Source organism: Protomyctophum parallelum (assembly GCF_964188405.1).
Source record: "Protomyctophum parallelum genome assembly, chromosome: 12".
In the NCBI taxonomy this organism is placed as follows: Eukaryota; Metazoa; Chordata; class Actinopteri; order Myctophiformes; family Myctophidae; genus Protomyctophum; species Protomyctophum parallelum.
The window spans coordinates 28685408-28707777 of record NC_139712.1 but is presented as its reverse complement, the minus strand read 5'-3'; the positions used below and the strand labels follow the sequence as shown (position 1 = coordinate 28707777).

The 22370-nt window shown below is 42.5% G+C and overlaps 1 protein-coding gene across 1 annotated transcript in view; it reads left to right on the top strand.

The window, feature by feature from the left end:
• Positions 1-22370, top strand: part of LOC310868004 (phosphatidate phosphatase LPIN2-like) — a 28018-nt gene that overhangs the window by 4527 nt on the left and 1121 nt on the right. The window contains exons 2-19 of the mRNA XM_083778205.1: positions 2756-2956; positions 6307-6402; positions 7280-7421; positions 7783-7957; positions 8260-8385; positions 8650-8773; positions 9188-9665; positions 10460-10559; positions 13083-13270; positions 13837-13930; positions 15538-15607; positions 15780-15863; positions 16253-16314; positions 17651-17810; positions 18858-19006; positions 19534-19620; positions 19788-19940; positions 21454-21568. Of these exons, the coding sequence (XP_083634331.1) occupies positions 2765-2956; positions 6307-6402; positions 7280-7421; positions 7783-7957; positions 8260-8385; positions 8650-8773; positions 9188-9665; positions 10460-10559; positions 13083-13270; positions 13837-13930; positions 15538-15607; positions 15780-15863; positions 16253-16314; positions 17651-17810; positions 18858-19006; positions 19534-19620; positions 19788-19940; positions 21454-21568 (2595 nt within the window). The 5' untranslated portion in view covers positions 2756-2764. The remainder of the gene's footprint in view (positions 1-2755; positions 2957-6306; positions 6403-7279; positions 7422-7782; positions 7958-8259; positions 8386-8649; positions 8774-9187; positions 9666-10459; positions 10560-13082; positions 13271-13836; positions 13931-15537; positions 15608-15779; positions 15864-16252; positions 16315-17650; positions 17811-18857; positions 19007-19533; positions 19621-19787; positions 19941-21453; positions 21569-22370) is intronic.

The following is a 22370-nucleotide window of genomic DNA, read 5'->3' as shown; positions in this document are numbered from 1 at the left end:
TTTCCCTTAGGTGTGTGTGTGAGTGAGTGTGTGTGCTTCACAATGGCCGGACAGTCTCTTATGACTTTGAAAGGGCATGTAAAATGAAGTTTATGGACATAGGAGATTAATGATGAAGATTGTATCTGATCTGCTGCTGATAGAGATTAGGAAGTGAGTGTCCTTGTGCTCTGTAAGAAAAACAAGATATTAGTGGAGGAACTATGAACTATTCAGAACTCTACACTACAATGAACATGACCTGAATTTGTGGTCAGTCAGACATAACATAACCAACCATGATGTAATATAATGTGTTGTTGTTGTTGTTGTTGTTGTTGGTTGTACCGCTAGTTCTAATTCTATTTTGTAACAGTAAGCCAACTGGAAAAAAGGCCTGAGAAGTATTAAGTTCAGGAAAACAAATCTAAATACCACAGTATACGTACTTATGTGACCTGACCTCAATCGTACAGTTTCTGATACGAGCCTAACAAGCCCTGCATTGTAGCAGTAACATGTGAATAGCAGACACAAATGTGCTGCTAAGCCCTTTGTGTCCATACTGTAGGAGGCAGCCCATGAAAGTAGATATCTGATGGGGCCATTGTTAACCACTAACAGCATGTGATTATTACACCCTTTGTTAAAATGACAAAGTACTCAGCAGCTTCATTACGTTATTGCCAGCAAGGACCAAGGATAAAATAACACAGGAAGACCAGGTTTTGATTGATTGAATACGTCATTAGACAGAAATATAAACAGCACGTGGTGCAGTCAGACATTTGAGCTAAAAGGATAACCGAAAAAAGTCCTGTGGACTTGGTTCCGTTGTGGTCCTATATGTATGTATTCAAAATCAATGCATCAACATAGCATAAAAATAACACCAAAATGCAACATAATCAACAAATATAAAACATGATATGTACAAAGTAGAAAAATAAAATCTAGTCTGTGAATGCCAATGCCATTAAATGGGAGTTTACGTCCACTTTTGGACTCCTGAAAGGTGGACTTTGCCCTCTCAATCTCGTTTGTGCACAGCTTGATCTGATTTACACTACAGCACTGACACCATCCTCTGTCTGTCTGTCTGTCAGAGTAAGAGGATATCGTACTATAGGAGTTGCAGGTGGTAAGAAACAGTTTACCCGGCCTTCTGAGTATGTCATCTATTATTTACAAGGCAAGAGATCGCAATCTTTTTTCATGCCTTTTAGGCTGGCCTCTTTCACATTGGCCACTACGTTGCGTAATCAAATCACATCCACTACCCTATATATAAACTGCTCTCTCTGGTCTAACCTATTTAGTATTGACTTATTATTTTGTTACTGATTATTATATCAGCTAATTGTAGACCCTGTTGCAAAAACGAGTTTTCTTACTTTGTGTGACCCAAATAAAAATGGAATCAATTCCAGAGTAGACCAACTACAGCAGAGTACTGTCTAATTAGTAATTCCTGCTTTTAGAAGCTGCTTGTGGCCCTTTATTGGGCCTTGTCAGGTCTTTATTGTGCCAAACGATCGCTCTATAAGTTCTACCAGAGTACCAGACAGTGTGAAATTCCTTAAAAGCATTCCGAATTCTTATGTGTACATGCAAACATCTTCTTCATGGTGGAGTCAGTCTCCCTTGTGATATCTCACCATCTCATCTGAATCGCAGACAGAGTGAGAGATCAGCTGCACCGCACAGACAGACAGAGTGGAGTCTGCACTTTCTAGTGACTGACTGTGTCTCTCAGACAGGCAAAGAGGATAAAGCCCTGTCTACAACCACAGTGTTCTGCTCCGTTCCGCTCCACTCCGAGTCAGCTCTGCAAAAGCAGCAGTGCTGGAATACAGTCCTTAAATAGACTTGATTTGCCTGGAAGTCTTCAGAAATAGGACAGACAGACGCATGGGGAACAGGTGGCCTAGTAACACATAAAAACAGAGTAACATGGCCTTATAGCTGGGGTTAATCCAAGGGAGACCAATCTGTTTAGCTTTCTGTTTTTTAATGTCGATTATTTGTTCTAATTTAGAAAGTAATTACTTTAGTTTAATACACTACAGGCCTCAAGAAGAGACAAAATACCACGTCCTTGTACATTGATGGATAATGTAATACTACTGTATTGATTACATGTATCCAGTAGCCTTGTGATTAGAGTGTCTGCCCTGAAACTGTCAAAGACATGGGACCCAAAGACTCCCTGCACTCAGCATCAATGGGTTGGATTGGGGGTCAAATCAAGTAATGATTCCCGAGCGTGGCGCACGCTGCGGCTCACCACTCCAAGAGATGGGTCAAACGCGGAGAACAAATGTCACTGCGGTAACGTGTGTGACTATTCATACGACTTTGATTGATAACTTATTGTCCCAATGACACGTTTAAAAGAGAGGTGAGCCTTTTTAGTAGTAGCCCCCATTTTTATGGAATTAGCTGACCTCTCATATGTCATATCAAACTGGCCCCCACCGTAGAGACTTTTATACCTTGGCTTTTTATCCCGTTTGAAACTTCTGTGGTCTCTGCTTTGATTCACTGTCCGCTGACGCTGCTGCGTCTTGTATTCTATAGTGATGTGTCTATTTTAGTTGTTGTTTATTTTCGTATGTTATTTTACTGTGTGGTTTTTACTGTTGTTTTCTATGTAGTGTATTTTTAAACTTTGGTAACCTTGTGTTTTAAAATGTACTATACAAAAAGTGAATTGGACTGGAAAACAAGTGAATTGGATTGATGGTAGTTCTCTTTGCCCGTGCTGTGTCCACAGGTAGGCACTATGAACTACGTGGGGCAGCTGGCGGGCCAGGTGCTGGTCACCGTGAAGGAGCTCTATAAAGGCATCAACCAGGCCACTCTGTCGGGCTGCATCGACGTGGTCGTGGTCCGACAGCCAGACGGCACCTTCCAGTGCTCCCCTTTTCACGTGCGCTTCGGGAAACTGGGCGTGCTGCGCTCCAAGGAGAAAGTGGTGAGTGTGTTGAGAGGCAGACATTTGAGATACGGAGGCATACGTGACAATGTTCATGCATGTGCCACGTGTATCGCCAATCCGACAGAACACGGGGGAAAAACAGAGATTGCTTAGAGTAGATTTTAATACTTTTCTCCACCGACACTAAACAAAGAAATTCCGGTGTTGAGAGCAACAGAATGTGACGTATTAACAACGGGAAGCTTTTTGTTTTTATGATTTGTACTTTATTTATTTTCTTCCATATGTATAGAAACATTGACAAGGACACAAAAAAAAAAAAAATACACAACAAAACAAACGCATAACAAAATAAAACAAAACAAAACAATGCAATACTACAGATGCACAGAAATATCCCGCAGTCCACCCCAGCCCCAATTCCAGACATATTTCTTCAATATATTTTTCCAAAGTTGCAGCCCGTTCAGAGCTCACTCAGAGCTAGAAAGTAATCAGAGTCCTGATACTTGCATATGGTAAAAGCCCCATTTTGAGTCATAGTCGTCCAAGTCGTCCATTCTATTGAGCAGCCTGTATGACAGTCGCTCGTAAGCGGCCAATAGTCCCATCGAGGTGTCCCAGAGGGACGGTGCAGATGGAGCCTTCCAGTCCTTGACCAACAGCCTCCTACCTGACATGATGGCCGTTTGTATCCATTCAGCTAAAGGAGGAGCAACGTGCCTCAATGTGGCCAGAATGAACAGACTGGGTGAAAAAGGAATGTGTAGGCCCGCTATTCTCTCCAGTCTTTCATGTATAGCGGTCCAATATTCACCAAGAATTCTAGCCCAATCACCATCTGATATTGTAATCCCTAAACAACGGGAAGCTTTTGAATAATTACGACATGCAGTGGTGCAGGGCTCATTGCACACGATACCACGCCATCACACCAGTCTTTTGTGAGCAGGAGCCCACGAATGCACGGATGTGCACAATTGCACCAAGTGGTGCAACCACTTCCTTAAGTGACTGTGTGTGGGTGGCTGGGTGGGTGCGTCTGAGCACTAAAATACCCTGGGTGCGTTCCTGGAACCCCCCCGGGACCCCCACACGGAGTTGCTTCACACGGGTGTGATTTTCATAATTCATAATTCATAATTCAGCTTAATTCAGCTTGTGGACACGCGTGTTTGAACTTTTAACTTTGAAATGTTTTGAACTTTTTACTTTGAAATGTTTTGTAGTTTTTGATGTTTAACTTCTGAAAACTTTGGCACGTACCCCACTGTTCCTTCATACATTAACCTATAAACTTCATTCACAATTTAAGAATTCCACGTTACTGTGGACATGCATGCTTTTTACATATTTACTTTATTAAAATATTTAATTATTTACGATTGGTCCCCGTCGACAACAACCACTGTTATTGTTAATCTTTCTCAGGCATGGAAGACGGCCATACAGTGATTTTGTGAGTATTGTATGGACATAGGTTATCTTTCACTGTTGAGATAGAGGCGCTGATAAAAAGACCAAACTTTTATTTAATGTACTGTAGATATGGCAGGAGGAGGCTTGTTTATGTGTATAAAAAGTCAACTATAGGTTTTGTATGTACTGTAAAGTATGTATCTATGAATGGATGTCCCCTCCGAAACAAGCCAATCACAGCTTATGCTACTGAGCTACTCAGTATGTCCATGATGTCATAAAACAGAAGAAACGGCCTGGGCCGTGGCTCAGTGGTCCAGCCACCTTGGCCGGTAGCCCAAGCCTGGCAGTGTGCCGCGGGCTCGACTCCCGATCTTTACTGCATCTCTCTCCCCATTCCCCGTCAGCCTGCTGTCTGTCCCTCTATAAAAAAATAAAATAAAGTCGAAAGCCACAAAAAAACATTACAAAAAAACAGAAGAAACACCAGAGTTTGAAAGTTGCATTATTACTGAAAATCTATACCAGGGCATCATCACTCCCAAGGGGTCATATTTCGCTGCTTGGCCCCTTACCTTTTGCGACCGATGCCAAATGTGGGGGTCCTTGACATGAAAAGGTTTGAGAAATACTGGCCTATGCAACTCAGTCGGTAGATGCATGCCTCGCACCGCTCAGCATGGGCATTCGATTGGCACGATCATTCACTTGCTGCAGGCATTCGCTTGGCAGTGCAATTTGCCTCGCTCAGGAAGGGCCTCGCAGGGCTTAAACCTGCACCTCATGGCGTACCTCCCTGCCAGTGTTCCGCACTGTATGCACACAGCAGTGATTGCTAAAGATTTATCCGAGCCATTATTAGACTACACTGAGAGAGCCCTGTGCAGACTCGATTCCTCGAAGGCATGATGAACTTACTGAACTGTGCTTGTGGATTATGTCGTATGAGTCACAAAACAATAGGAGCCTCTTGCTTGTGTTGCTCAGTTCTGGTCTAATCTCTAATACCGGCAGGAGACCCATGCAGTGGCCCTGTTCTTAATCCATGAGTCATGCTATGCATGATACGTCAGACACGTTCCCCTTTGTAATCAAGCACCTGGGTGGAATGTGATGACGGCCTTTAGTTTATGTTGAAATGCCTTTGGGTTTTGTTTGTCTACTACTGCGCAATGCATTTATTTAGTAACCCATTAAGACCAGGAACGCATCTGTGTCACCTTTAACCACTTAAACCATTATTTTAAACGTTGTCGATTAAAAATTAAAATCATTAAAAAACTTTGATGACAAATAAAAATATATATAGCAGATATACAAGCTCGAGCTTGTAGATCTGCTATTTTTGAAAAATCGTGATAGTGCTTGCAAATCTTTGCATATACATTCTTCCTGAGCAAACGTTTTTAACTCAGATATTTGCTTCTGGGGTCCCTGGAACAAAATATTTTTTCCTTCTGCTTCAACTGCTTATCCGTAGTCGGGTCGCGGGGGCAACAGCTCCACCAGAGAGCTCCAGACTTCCCTCTCCACCCAAATACATATAATTCTAGTGGTTCTTGACATTAAAAAGTTTGAGCATCACTGATATTGAGGTTTTCTGTAGTATTGGATTTGATTGAAACCTTTATTTATTCTCGAAGAGCAATTGAGGTTCTCCCTCATTTTCAATGCTGACGAGATTACATACATTATGTAAAACAATTTAAAGACATGCAGGTTATAAACACAAACAAATCTACATGTAAGGCAAAGACATATTATATAGACAATGAGACAAACATAAATTAAAAACAGTTACATATTGAGGTAGGGAGGTTCAGAAGCAGGTTGTTAAATTGACCATAGGATATTGGGGTATTCATTTTCAATGTTTGCTGTAAAGTGTTCCATGTGGTTGATTTAAGAAGACATTTGTAGAATCTGGTCTGGTCTTCATTGGATTTATTTGTATTGTTTGACGGCAGATCGACATTGAGATCAATGGGGAACCGGTAGAGCTACACATGAAGCTCGGAGACAATGGAGAGGCCTTCTTCGTTCAGGAAACAGAGCAGAACAATGTGAGTATATCTGACCTGCTGTCACATGACCCGAGACAAAAAGAGGAACTGATATATCAATGTGTGACGTCATATTTCCACTACTGGTAACACGAGGTCAGATCTTATCTCGCCGCCGGGATACGGACTCTCAGACCTTTTATTGCACTATAATACGCCTGAACTGTTGAACCGTTCCTACTTAAACTGCTGTATAAGATACTGTGAAGTTGTTTACATAAAGCAATGTGGCAGCTACTGAAAATACTGTTGGTGTGTATAAATATCAGTCATATGCATGTGTAGTACATACACTGATCTTTATTGCACTCTCTCCTTCTTTTTTTTTAAACAATTATTTTATCCCACGATTTCTTTAACCCATTTTCTTTCACCCAGTGTCAATTGTCTAATGTAATCCTGGGCACTACACTCCCTCTGCCAACCTGGGGAGAGCAACGGACTGACCTCATGCTTCCTTCACTTCAATGCATGAGGTGTCCAAGTCGCTTCTTTTCACCTGACAGGGGGTAGTTCCCCCGGTTGGACGTAGCATGTGGAAGGAGCACATTATTCCAACCAGTTCTATACTAACTTGTAGCTGCACATTATTAATGCCAATTAAATGTATTCCTAGATGAGTGGTTCTCAAACCTTTTAATTTCAAGGACCCCCGTAACCCTGAGAGATGGAATGGAAGACGGAACCAAATGGAATAACCATTTGGAACTCGTCAAGAAACCCAGATGGTCCCTGGACCCTGCTTTGAGAACCACTGTTCTAGATTAGTTTAAATTACACACTGGTATCAGATCAGTACTCTGTATTGACCTATATGCAAGTTATGGGTATCGGAATCTGTAAGGAAAATATGATATAACGGTACATCTCTACACAGGAGATTGTTCCGGCCCACCTGGTCACCTCACCGATCCCCACGGAAGAGTCTCTGATCAGGAGGCGAGAGTCCAGAGCAGCTGACGGGTCAGCAGCGACGGAGAACGGACCTCTGCACGGTCCGGAAGAGGCAGGTGCCTCAGGTAGGGATGGGACCATCTGAAAATGAAGATGTCACGATATTATTGCGATAATCAAAATATGCTTCAAACGTAACCACTTGAACACACATCATGCCTATTCTGGGGGGCAACGTTCGCCAAAAATAGCAGATCTACATGCTCACAACGCTATTTTTGGCGAACCGATTTGTATAGAGTAAAATGAGAGCATATCAAATGCACTCTTTACAGCTCAGTTTTTATCAAGTATAAATAAGGATTTAAGTGGCCCTGAATAACAATTTCACGATAAATGAAAATCTCTGCCATACGATTATTGTGACCGTTTTATTTTATCACGATAAACTATAAATAACGATTACGGTCCCATCCCTGACCTCAGGCGGTGCCCACCAGCCCTGCTCTAACACAGCAGGAGGAAAGAAGAAGAAGAGGCGCAGGAGGAAGCACAAGGCGGACACTCGCAGGGACGAGCAGAATAACCCTGTGGTCAGCGAGCTGGAGCTCTGTGAGCACAGCTCGGACGAGGAGCATCAGAGCAACAGCCAGAATGGAAGGTAAAACTCAAAACAAAATTCAACAAAAGTAGCAGATCCGCAAGCACGAAACGTAGCATGAAACGTGGCACGAAACGTTTTGAGCTGGTCCCAGCTATTTGTTGGCTGACTTTTCCCCTTGTTTTGAATTTTGATCAGTCTCTGTAAGCTCATTGTTGATTTGATCAATTTCTATAAGCTCATTGTTGATTTGATCAATTTCTATAAGCCCATTGTTGATTTGATCAGTCTCTGTAAGCCCATTGATGATTTCATGTAAGCTTGGTTGATTTGTAAGTTGATTTGATGCCAATCGTCCCCAGGACGTCCTCAGTCTCTACAGTGAGGGAAAACACTGTGGAAACCAAGCATTCCGCTCCTCTCAGCTGTCCCCTGACATGGGACAGCTACCCTTTCTCAGAGGGAGAATGGCCCCCTGCTTCCACTAGGTATGTTCCACTCATTGTGCCACTCGGTTGTTGCACACCGGCATTATTTCGCAACGTTACAGTCAATTAAAAATATTTTCATCATTCCACGCCTCGTCTCTTGACTAAAACAAACAGTGGAACATGCTGTAAAATACAGTGCTGCCACAATGGATGACAATGTGAATTCTGTGCATTCGATTTGTTTGATTAAACTGTTTGCCTGTCTCTAGCCACTGATTTGTCCCTGATATGTGGTGTGGTCGGTGGTGTTTTCTCTTACAGGGCACTGTTACCACCCATGTCTCCCAAGAGTGACTCAGAGCTGATGGTCAATCCGACAGAGAGTCGCCTCAGGGCAGACTCCCACATGCAGTGGACTTGGGGAGAGTTCCCAGAATGCACCAGGGTAAGGCCATTTGGGAATTTGATCGGAAGGGTGATAATCTTTACCAGAGTAGAGTAGAATAGGAAAATAAGTTGCTTTTGTCTGGTGGTGACAGAAAAACAACAATGAAACAAAACAGAGTATAAACCAAGAACAAACTGGCAGTCATCTAATTTACATTTAAGTGCAACTCTTAACCAATTGAAACCGGGAAAGCATCTGTGTCATTTTAGATTTTAGCGTTGGCTATCCAAAAATAGCAGATACACGATACACAATCAGATTTTAGAAACATTTTGAAAAAAAACCTACTCATTTAGAAAGCATTTATAGAATCTCACTCAGGTCTCAATAGAGGGTACAAATAGACAGTTTGTTATTCAAGGTAAATGGGGTGTGCTAAAAAAAGATATACCTTTTTTGCTTTAAACCTAGGTCTCCAAGAAGGACAGATCAGAGCCAAAGCCGTTGACCATCACTCCGTCGGAGAGCACACATTTCAGGGTCATCCTCAGCTCAGAAGCCATGGAGGCAGAGTCGAGGGAGCAGGAGAGATCCAGCGACCCTGTGTGCACCATCGTCAAACCGACGCCTCGGACCGCCAAACCTGACCTGCCAGAATCCCCCTCTGTGCACAATGTACGCGCGCCTCACACTGTGGTCCCTCAGCCTGAGCCGAGTCCCTCGCCGGTATCCGACCGCCCGGTATTATCAGAGCCTAAACCTGATCTCGGAGGGCCTTCCAAGCGTGCTCGTAAGGCAAGGTGGATGTCGTCGCCGCCCTCCCGCAGGGACAGCGCCCCTGTGGTCTCTGCTGGGGACAGCATTCACATGGCAGAAGACCCAGAGGCGTCTGGGAGTCCTCATAGGAGATCTGGCACTAAAGCCACAGACTCGCCCTCCGACAGCAAAGGTAGTGCTCAGTTCTTCACATCCTTGTTTGAGGACAGCATGTGTCCTGAAATGTTAACCATTGTAGAAATCCACATTTGAAGAAGGTTTATTTGTCACTACTCACTACTCATACACATACTGTACAAGTAGTGAAATGCTAGTGTGTGTGTGTGACCGACAAGGATTGTTGTTTGCTGGCTTGAATGAATCAGTATTGTAGATACATTTTCTTTCTTTCTTTCTTTCTTTCTTTCTTTCTTTCTTTCTTTCTTATATCTCCAGAATGCGCTAAATACTCTGAGCTCTTTAGGGCACTGTTTCCCAAACAGTGGGTCGGGACCCATGTTTGGGCCACAGACCAATTTTGTATGGGTCGCAAGTCATATGGGTCATATCCTGTACATTTTAAAAAAAGTTTAAAAAAAATCACAACATTCTTCATTACTATTTTCATAGATAAAGTAAGATTAATCATGGCACGAAGCGACACGTAAGCTTGTATAGAGCTGATATTTTCACTAGTTTGTGTCCTGGTTCAAATGTCTAATTTCTCTTCTGGGTCTGGAGCTAAAATGTCTGGGAACCACTGCTTTAGGGGAAACATGTACAGTACAGTGTGATGATAATCCACACCCAGCCTGTTTGTCAGAGTGTACGTTAAACAGGAAGAATGTGGCTTCCTTTCGAGCCTGGGTTCATAATGTTTCGAGTCTGCAGCCGCTCAATCACACGTGACGGTTAAAGGAAAGGGAAGTGAAAAGGTATAGTCAGCTGTTTGGAAATAGTAATCACTTGTTTTCCTTTTGACCGAAGGTGTAAGAAAGCGGAGCCAACATCAGGGCCCGGAGGACATTTACCTGGACGATTTGAATGTACTTGAACCTGATGTTGCGGCTCGCTACTTTCCTAAAAGGTACAAAATGTGCAAAGTGATTGTGTAGTGGTTACGAATCCATGTTCATGGATAACAACATGAGCCCCTTTCTGGCCAAGGATCTTCACAACTGTCTGGCCTACATAGTCTCATTTGTCTTTCTCATTTGTCGTTTATTTGGGAAACTGTCATGGGGCAGCCCTATATATATTGTACAAATGACATTGTTATTATTCCACACAATTATTCCAAGAGGTTTAAATATGTTTATATTTGTATTGACACTGAGGTTGCATTGTCACCTGTCTCCCCTCTGCAGGGCTGGCACTCCTCTCTAGATTGGAGGGTGCCAAGTACTGTGGAGTAGGAGGGGTGTTTGTTCCTTTTATGTTACATTTTCATTGTATTATGTTGTCTTACGTTCTTAAATTAATTGTAGTTGAATGTATATTCCTCTAAAAGATAGTAGTGTGGAAGATTACTCATAGGCCTTAGTTGGCCGTGTCGTTGAGTCAATTGATTGTCACTTGCCGATTAGGGGATGGTTGCCCCACCTGTATAAAAGCAGGATTGCTGCAGGTGGAGGCAGTTCAGTCTCACTTGAGGCTAGTCGTGAAAGAGCAACAGGTTAGAACTGTGAGCCAGGGCCTCATCGCAGGAAGCATTTAAGCCTTTTTTGTCATTTTCTTAAGTGTTCATTTTGTTTTCTATTTGTGGAACGTTATTTTGGCCACTAGTTACTTGCACAAGCAGAGCGCGCAAGTAATGTTTTCGCCCGGTCTCTTCCGCCGTGACAGCTGTCCCGCCAGTCGATGTTTGTGCAGAAAAACATCAAATCTGTGCCTGTTTTGCTGGGACCAAATGACCACAAATGACCATATTTCTTACGTCATCATTTAGAGCTACGTAGTCATACGTATACTATATACATAATCAGTCAAAATAAAATAGCAAATTGTGCCTGATCTGCTGGGACCAGAGTACGTGGTGTGTATATGTATGACTAGCTCTTAACGATGACGTAAGAAATATGGTCATTTGTGGTCATTTGGTCCCAGCAAACCAGGCACAGATTTGCTGTTTTCTTGCATAAACATCAAATGGCGGGGCAGCTGTCACGGTTTTTGGCGCAAAGTAACCACAGTATACCGCTAATCAACTTACAACTACACACTTTATACAGTATAGAGTATAGAGTATATATGTATACGTATATAGTATATGCCTATATACTATATATATACTATATATATTTCTTATGTCATCATTTAGAGCTAGTCATACGTATACTATATACATAATCAGTAAAAATAAAATAGCAAATTGTGCCTGATCTGCTGGGACCAGAGTACGTGGTGTGTATATGTATGACTAGCTCTTAATGATGACGTAAGAAATATGGTCATTTGTGGTCATTTGGTCCCAGCAAACCAGGCATAGATTTGCTGTTTTCTTGCATAAACATCAAATGGCGGGACAGCTGTCACGGTTTTTGGCGCAAAGTAACCACAGTATACCGCTAATCAACTTACAACTACACACTTTATACAGTATAGAGTATAGAGTATATATGTATACGTATATAGTATATGCCTATATACTATATATATAATATATATTTTTCTTACGTCATCATTTAGAGCTAGTCATACGTATACTATATACATAATCAGTAAAAAATAAAATAGCAAATTGTGCCTGATCTGCTGGGACCAGAGTATGTGGTGTGTATATGTATGACTAGCTCTTAATGATGACGTAAGAAATATGGTCATTTGTGGTCGTTTGGTCCCAGCAAACCAGGCACAGATTTGCTGTTTTCTTGCATAAACATCAAATGGCGGGACAGCTGTCACAGTTTTTGGCGCAAAGTAACCACAGTATACCGCTAATCAACTTACAACTACACACTCTATATAGTATATATGTATACGTATATAGTATATGCCTATATACTATATATATACTATATACCTATATAGTATATGCCTGCTTTGCTGGGACCAAACAACCACAAATGACCATATCTCTTACGTCATCATTTAGAGCTAGTCATACGTATACTATATTCATAATCAGTAAAAATAAAATGGCAAGTTGTGCCTGATCTGCTGGGACCAGAGTACGTGGTGTGTATATGTATGACTAGCTCTTCACCCAAACTTATATAGATAGAAACTTGAATCATACTTAATAATACTATGTGTTTATATGCATAAAGTAGGTAGGTAGCAAATAGTTACATCTAAAAATTATACATTTCAAACGTTCCTTCACAGAGATACTGAGATTTGACAGTTTACAGCGGTCGAAAGGACTTGCGCGCTCTGCTTGCGCACTAGTTGGCCATTTATGGCCTACTAGTGTGCAACAAGCAAGTATGCACTCGACAGAGTGCAGTTCTAGTTATTATTTATTTTGGTATTTGCACTGTCTAAAGACACTTTTGGAGGTCAATAAAATGCCTGAAATGTGTTTGTGGACCCGTCTACTCCTTGGAGCCTCCGACCATCGGCTGGCATTATCACAGAAACATTAATGGGGTTTCTGTCTGTGTTCCAGTGAGTCTGGTCAGGTACCTAAGCACTGGGTGGAGGTGGGGAGGCGTTCCGGTTCCCAGTCGCCCCAGTCTGTGGGCAGTGCGGCCGCAGACAGTGGCACGGAGTGTCTGTCGGACTCTGCCGGGGACCTGCCCGACGTCACGCTGTCACTCTGTGGGGGTGTTGGAGAGAATTCAGAGATTTCCAAAGGTACTTTGGCCCGTGGTTTGACATATTGAGTATCTTCAGAGCAAAAGCCTCTGTGCATATATCAGCCATATTGGAAAGAGACTGGGCCTCTTCCTTACTGTACTTCCTTCATAGGTGTTACCAATTATACTAATTAAGGCTCTGTTGCATTCTAGTTAAACAAAATTCTACTACACCAGTGGGTCTCAAAGTGGGGTTCAGATACCCTCCTTGAGGGCGTTCCAAACCTGTAAGGGTGTGTAACTCTGAGAGTGTACCCAGAAGGGTACAATTTGGTTCCATTTGTACACTCTCAGAGTTATGTTATGGGGGCCCTTGAAGTTAAAAGGTTTGAGAATCACTGTGCTACATTAATCAGAACGTCTTATTAGTATATTGCTAAGACCTGAAGTGAAGGAAGTAAGGAAGAAGAGGCCTAATTTCTTTCCAATATGGCTGCTGTGTATAGAGCCTATTGCATTGTGGCAATTGCTCTTGAGTCATAATGGTAAACGTCTAATAATGAGGAGAATAAGAAACGAATGCCATCCATGATTAATTTACAGTTTTTGTAATATCTATTTCAGAGAAATTCATGGAGCACATGATCACATATCAGGAATTTTCGGACAATCCGGCAATGATCGACAATCCCAATTTGGTGGTTCGAATTGCAAACCGGTGAGTCATCATCATCATCATCAGGCTTATGCTTCACATTCTCCTCAATGTACTACGACGAAACACTCATTCTCAGAAAATAAACATCACCACTAATACTAGTACATGTACGTAGTACATTCTCCTCAATGTACCACGACAAAACACTCATTCTTAGAAAATAAACATCACCACATCACCAATATTACCACGATCAATCTGAGGCAGATCTGAGGCAGAGGCTGGGAATTCTACAGGTGCGGAAACTTAAGGTAACTCCACACCAAGAAGACTTGTCCAGATTAGTCAAAGACTGCTTAAAACTGTCAGATTTGACTGGCATTTTTTTATCAGCACAAAATAAGTCTGCCGACGAAACATTATTTTCCCTGATGCAAATTGCTGGTTTGCACTGTTGCCAGTTCTGCTTATTATAAGCGACTTTGAGCTAGTTTTTCTGTAACATAGCTTAATATTCATAGTTGCCCGTTGCTTTATAGTTTGGGCTTATTTATTTTGCTTATTTTGGCTTACTTTCATGATTCGTTTGAAAAATAGCTGATGTAATAGGGCTCAAGTATTGAACCTAGTTGCTTCTTTTGGATTTGTTTTCATAGACCTGGTCGCTTGTTTCACTCACAGAATTCTCACCAAAGCGCATGCATGAGCGCACTCCACAGGCACGCGCCCGCACCTGTCATTCATTAGTAACCGACACTGTGAAGAAGTGTCCGTGTCTCTCTCTCTCCCCCCCACCCTTCATATGCGCAGTGCTGCGAAGTGCTTCCCATCTATCTGTGACTGTGCAACTCTCGTGCACGCCTGCTCAATCTCAGCAGCTGGTTGGGTGAATGTATTTTTTTTGTGATCTCAATGCAAATATTGCTGGTTTAGCAGGATAAACGATAAAATTGCGGGATGGTGCAGGACTAAATGGGACTTATTCATTAGAGTAGATATTGAGAATGGTATCTAGTTCACTCACACTACACCAGTAGTCAGCCCTGAAACATGATGTGCAGACTAGAAGTCCACTCTACAGTGGAGTAATTTACCCCCCTCATCGCTACAACATGGATAGTGTCGCTCCAGACATCGGCAACCGACCGGACATGTTCGGTTCTTCATCAACGGGTTCCGACGCGTCGTTAAGGCGATATGGACGGCAAGTCGACGGGAGCTTCTCGTCGGGAGTCTCCTGCCGACACGCTCGCGACTGGCGACAGTCGACCGTCGGGGCAATGTGGAGTTGGCTTTAGGCTCATTAGGTTCACTGGCAGAGCCTGACCAGAGCCTTTTGTGGCGGTTCTAGACAACCATGCATCCGACCGACAAGGCCACTGCACTCCACTGCACTCCCTGAGGTGGTGTGGAACGCGTGTGTCAAATATGAAGTCCGTGGGGCGAACGGTTCTCGAGTTACGTTGATTACAGACATGCACACGTACACATGTACAGAGACTTGGTGCATTTATTGTAAGATGACAGAAGTTTGGTCTTCCTGCTAGTTCTTGGGCATGACGCACTTCCAACAGTGGCCATGATGGACTGTGCCAGGCCTAAACCTGACCTCATACAAAGCACATATTTACCAATATACCAATAAAACAGAACCATTTATTTTACAGATATTACAACTGGACGTTGGCGGCCCCGTTGATACTTTGCATGCTGGCATTTCAGAAGAACTTGCCAAAGGTACACTTCAACTCAAATCAACTGTAGCATCTCGCTATGATATAGTTCATTCCCACAAATCATGTAATATTATTTTTTGTAATCATACATGCATGCATGCATAATATATCATACATGCATGTACATACATACATACACACGTACATCATTGAATCCTGTATTATTTGAACAGGCTACAGAGGAGGCTTGGGTAAAAGAGAGAATGCCTAAGAAGTCTGGGCGTTGGTGGTTCTGGAGAAAGAGCAGTGCCAAGCAGGTATTCCATACAGTGGTTGTTCTGTTCTTCAGCCTAGTCCACTAATGCATAAAATGCATAGTAATTTATAATATTAGTTTACTATTTCTATGCAGTTATTACCTTGTGTTTACCTTGCTTACTGATTAAGATCGTCTGATAAATGCCTACATTTTCCATTGTTGACAGCATCACTTGCTTCTCACAAAGTACATAATATGGAAAGTCCATAGGAGTCCCATGCCAATTGTGTAGGTTTGCATTGCAAATCATTCTATGGAAATGAGAAACAGCCTCGGTAATTGAGCCTTTGTAGCACTGAAAGGAGTGTTCCATTCCATATTCTACAGACTTGTACTACTACAAATAAGGTCATAGATGATGCATGTCAATGACTGTCTCTTTGTCAGTCCTCAGAGACCAAGTTGGAGAGACAGCAGAGCTCTCCCCTCCCAGTGGCTGCAGCTACACAGTGAGTCAGCAACAAACACAACACTCCACTCCACTTGTCACACCAGAGCATAATTTATTAGTCAGCTAGCACTGCAGTAATGTCATTCCACCCTATGATGATATCCAGTGGCGGAAAATTACTAGCCTACATTTACTTAAGTACAATGTGTGAGGTATTTGCACTTTACTCCAATTTCCAATACTTTTACTCCACTACATCTCAGATCCAAATACTTTTACTCCACGACATTTATTTGAAAACTTTAGTTACTTTATTATTACAAAATAAAATATACATTAACCACTTCAGCCCTATATAGATGTCGGTCATTTGAAAATAGCCGATCTACAAGCTCACAATGCGTCACATCGCAACACATTGTGAGCTTGCTGATCTGCTATTTTCAAATGATTTGTATGTATTTGAAAACTTGTGAAATGACTATGAGAACCTTTTATTTTGGTACTTTTGTACATTTACTCAAGTAAATTCTGATTACCGGACTTTGACTTGTATTTCTATAATGCAGTATTGATACTATTGATAAAGAAATGTGAGCACTTTTTACACCACTGATGACATCAACTGTGTAAAACTAAATTTCCCTGGGGTAAAGCTGTATTTATAGTATTCATTGCTTTAAAAAAAAGGGGAAAAAAATAAGTTAATATCCGTAAACTAAACAATCTGTCAAAATATCAAGCAGGTGTAATGATGCATGGGTCTTCAACAGGGGACCCTTAGGGGTCCTCAGATTTACATCATGTAATCAATATTTAAACAATATGTGGGGGTCCCTGCTTCATCTCTCTCTCAGCTAAGAGGGGTCCCTGCTTCATCTCTCTCTCAGCTAAGAGGGGTCCCTGCTTCATCTCTCTCTCAGCTAATAGGGGTCCTTGCTTCATCTCTCTCAGCTAAGAGGGGTCCATGCTTCATCTCTCTCTCAGCTAAGAGGGGTCCTTGCTTCATCTCTCTCTCAGCTAAGAGGGGTCCCTGCTTCATCTCTCTCTCAGCTAAGAGGGGTCCCTGCTTCATCTCTCTCTCAGCTAAGAGGGGTCCCTGCTTCATCTCTCTCTCAGCTAAGAGGGGTCCCTGCTTCATCTCTCTCTCAGCTAAGAGGGGTCCTTGCTTCATCTCTCTCTCAGCTAAGAGTGGTCCCTGCTTCATCTCTCTCTCAGCTAAGAGGGGTCCTTGGGCAGATTTTGGTCTGAAATACATTGAAGACCCCTGCTATACTGCCCTCGTGTGGCTATATGATGCACTACACCCATAACTTCAGTGAATGGGATTTAATCATTATTTTAACGTGAAACATTTGCAGTATTACAGTGTGTATTTGTGCACTGTCTTCCAGGCATAAAACAGAAGAGTCCTCCAGTGACGATGAGTCTAAAGAACTGAACAACATGGCACCCATTGTGCCACATCACACTGAGCGCGTGCAGACTGAAGGCCCGGCGCCGCTGCCCTGTCCCTCCTACAGGAAGTCCCTCCGCCTCTCGTCTGATCAGATCGTAAGAGAGTCCCGGCTTTAGTGACATTGCATTTCGTTTATTGGTTTATTCGTATCAGGGACCACAGACAAAAACACGTTAATCTCCAGCAAAGAGAAAATGTGTCAGATTTAGCTACTAGCTAAATAGTACTGTATTGTTTCCCTGTGAATGTGACTCTACCCCTTTTCATCTGTAAGCTCAAAACGTACTCTTATTTAGTATTTACACAACCCTCTCCCCTAATATGAGTGAGGTTATGACATATTTTCTATCAATTACACACCCCAGGAAGCCTGGATTATTCATATTCATAACTAAATTATTGACCTAAACCAATAATTTGATGACCGATGGAATATCCTGGCTCCTACTGACCAATGACCCGACGACCCGGTCAGGCACAGCAATGCGACAAAAACAACAAAAATCTCCATGAATTAAAAGCCTTCATGGGGTGTGTAATAATTGATAGAAAATAAGTCATTTCCTGGGTGAACTACTCCTTTAATGAAAAACCTCTCCCATCTTTTCCCCTCAGCTTTTTGTCGTCTATCTACACATTATTCCAGGCAACATGGCTTGTTTTGTTCATTGTTCTAGTACAGTGGTTTTCAACCGGTGGTCCTTGACGGGGTTCCAGGTTGTCGCCAGCTAAATGATGGAGAGTTGGAAACCAAATAGAAGCCTTATTAGATTTTTTACTCTTGAGAGCGTAACATGAAACCAAATGGACTCATTTTACGCTCTCAGTTAAATTATTGTTAAAACACCTGCATTATTCTACTTAATTTACAAGAAGTCTACACAATTAGAGCATGTAACATAATTCTTAGTTTGCGTCTGCCTTATCTCCCCTATGGTACCACATCAATACAGCATGGCATCGTGGACAAAATCTTATCCAACGACAACAAAACATTCTATAGTTTTGGGTTTGAGAGGGTTCTAGTAGGCTGGTTAATTGACACTTATTCCACTGCTCCATTCTAAATCAATGTGTGTGTGGATTAACATTGCCAGCTAAATGCCATCTGTATCTTCCTCTGTCTCTCCTCCTGGTCTCAGGCGAGCCTAAAGCTCAGGGAGGGGCCTAACGGTGTCAGCTTCAGCATCACTACTCAGTACCAGGGCACGTGTCGATGTGAGGGCACCATCTACCTGTGGAACTGGGACGACAAAGTCATCATCTCCGATATCGACGGCACCATCACCAAGTATGGGATTAAGTATTAAGTATTATTACCGCTTTTGGTGAAACTTAGGGTTCATACATGTTTATATGGATGAACTCTGAGAAAGAAGAAATAATAATTAAAAAAAAAAACTAGAGAGAGATAGCTTAAGCTGTTCTTCATTATGCATCTTTTCTTTCATTGGCTAATTTAAGCATCACATGAGGCCGCAGCGGGTTTCTAACGCCAAACGAAATGGGTTCAGATCTGAGCCAAGTCTCCTGAGGAGGCGCGTCTGAAGAAACCGGGTGCATACTTAGTTTAGACTAGTCATTGGTTAGACATGGGTTGAGGTTAGGTTTAGGTGTGCTGCCCCGTGGGAGGTTAGGTTTAGGGTGATGGTTTGAGATAGGTTGTAGTTATAGGACTAATGACTGGTCTAACCAATGACTAGTCTAAACCAAAAACTGTCTAAACTAAGTACTGCACCCGTAAAAACAAATCCATCGTACAGTGGCACTAACTTGCAATTGCAAATCTATAACCGTTCCTTTTTTTCTCTCCCAAAGATCTGATGTGTTTGGTCAGATTCTTCCCCAGCTTGGCAAGGACTGGACTCATCAAGGCATCGCTAAACTCTACCACTCGGTGCACGAGTAAGTCTCACTGCATAAGCTTTTTTTGTTCGGACTGGGTCCATTAGCGCCAAAGATGATAAACAGAATGCTATATGGTTTGATGTCATAATCATGAGAGAAAATAAATGGAGTCTTGGCCATTAACTGCTTATTTTTATTCATCGCTGCATCTTTGACAACTGCAGGAACGGTTACAAATTCCTCTACTGTTCGGCCCGAGCCATTGGCATGGCTGACATGACCAGAGGCTATCTCCACTGGGTGAACGACCGAGGAACACTCCTGCCACAAGGACCACTCATGTTGTCCCCGAGCAGCCTTTTCTCTGCCTTCCACAGGTAAAGCCAGCTTCATGCTTCGTTGCTCGTCTGTGTCATTACTAATACTCATCCAAGACATCTGTTCAGAGATGTCGTCTCTGTCGGGTGGAAACCTCATATGTTCAATACTATTTCTGGATTCAAATTCTAGATAGGGAATTAAGGTGTTACAGCAGAACACATTATAATAGTAAAAAATAGCATATTAATAGCATAGAATCAAAAATAGCCTTGTCAACCTACAATATAAAAAAAACAAAAACAAACACTACTAAAGAGTGAGATTACTTTTGCACCATCCAAATCAGCCTGATGAGTTGTACAGTCTCCTGTAGTGCTCCTTCTTGTAACTTGGGTGTAACCGTCTGTTGCTAAAGGATCTTTTGTGCCCTGCCACACTGTCGTGCAGGGCATGAGAGGGATTGTCCATGGTGGCCAGTCAAGTAGCAAAAGTGTGATGCTTTTAGGGCGTTAATTTACGAAAAAACACGAAAAGTTAGAATATGGAGACAAGACGTTTCTGCCAGACGGCAATGATAAACTGTATGCGTGGTGTTATTTATAAGGCCACTTGTCACTGTGTCACTTCTCACTCAATAGCCATAGTTAATGCTCTCTGTTTTTACTGATCAGAGTACAGCAGCAATTCTTCGGGTTGATGGTTTTCTTTCAAAATGTAGTGCTCTGAGAAGTTGAGAACTAATACACGTGTTGCAAACTTGCAGTGTGTTTGGGGTTTTTGTCTGACAGAAAGAAACACAAAACACACACACTCAACATCTATTATGTCCTCAACTTCATTAAAATAGGGGTGCGAATTCATCAAAGTGAATTGCCCTTTGAGCTCTCGTGCAAATTTGGAGTCTTGAATTATTATGCTGCCCCCACCCTTTACAAAGAGAAGGGAAAAAAACTGAGCAAGTCAATCACAACAAAAACAAAACAAGATGAAAAGTTCTGCAGTCTAGAATACTAGACCTAGTATTAGCAAATGCACTGCATTCATTATTTTATAAAAGTCTGGTGGGGATCATCACATCAGCACTTTGGACAGATTTTAAGCTGCTGTCCTATGTTAACCTGGGATAACAACGTCAACATACGTGTACTGTAACATAAATTAAGCTTATGTGCAACAAGGATTCAGTCATTACCAGGCCTGTAGCTGGACTGGGTCAACTTTGTTGTTAAAGGGGAAAACCACTCATCTTCAACATTGAACCATGTCATTAATATACGGCACATTAGAGTTGTTGTGTGGAAATAATAAAGAAAAAGACCCCCCTAGAACTGGAGGTCTAGAACTTGGGGTCATGTGATCAGTGACATCACAAAGACCTTTGTGATGGGGGGGACTTTTTATTATTTCCACACAACAAAAGGTATATTAATGACATAGTTCACTGTTGAAAATGAGTGGTTTTCCCCTTTAATTCAGGTTGAAGTGAGGAAAAGCGTTGAGAAATAAATATGTAGGAGATCAAAGGTCAGATGTCAAGTCTCCCAATTCTTTGTGTTTCTCTGTTTTAAGGGAGGTCATCGAAAAAAAGCCGGAGAAGTTCAAGATCGAGTGTCTCACAGACATCAGGAACCTCTTCCAGCCGAACGCACATCCGTTCTACGCAGCCTTCGGGAACAGAGAGAACGTGAGTACGATTTAGAATTATTATTCCCTGGCTTGCCTGCAGCCATACGTGACGTATACAGCAGGGTATCAAAGTAACCTGAGATGGGCAGATATTCATGGTCCTTGGTGGGAACGGTCAATAGCCAGTGGTTCTCACTTCTCAACCTTTTCAGGCCGTGACCACCCGAAATAATCATATTTGAACTGGGGATCCCCAGCCTGGAATGAAGGAGTTGAGGCATTACATTTAGTTTTGACTGGGTGTCACAGATAAATATAATGAAAATAGCCAATCTAAAAGCTCACAAGGCGTTATGAGGTTAGCGCCCCAGCCTGTGTCCTCCATGAGGACACAGGCCTTTAGGAGGGCCATTATAATCCTGATTCTGAATGAAGTGCCTGGTGCTGGGAGTCTGGTGCAACGCACAGGTCCTGGGCCTGGTGAGAGCAGGAGTGGACCTGGTGAGACGTAGGAGGGGCCCGGACAGGAGTCAACCCACAGAGCCTAGTCCTTCCACGTCGGGACTTGATCACCCCGGCTGGGTCACCTGAGTGAGGGGTATGATGTTGCCAGACCCAAAGCCCTGATGACCTTGGGATACATCACTGAGGATACGTCCGGTGCATCCATGCAATGTTTTTATTATTATGAGGCGCCTTGACAATTTGGCCAATGTTTGACCGTTTTTTATAGTATAGTTTGTCGGGACAGATAGTAGGCTGACAGGAAATGGGGGAGAGACATGGGGGAGTGACATGCAGTAAAGGCTGTTGGGACTCGGGAGTCGAGCCCACGGCACACTGCCAGACTCGGACTACCG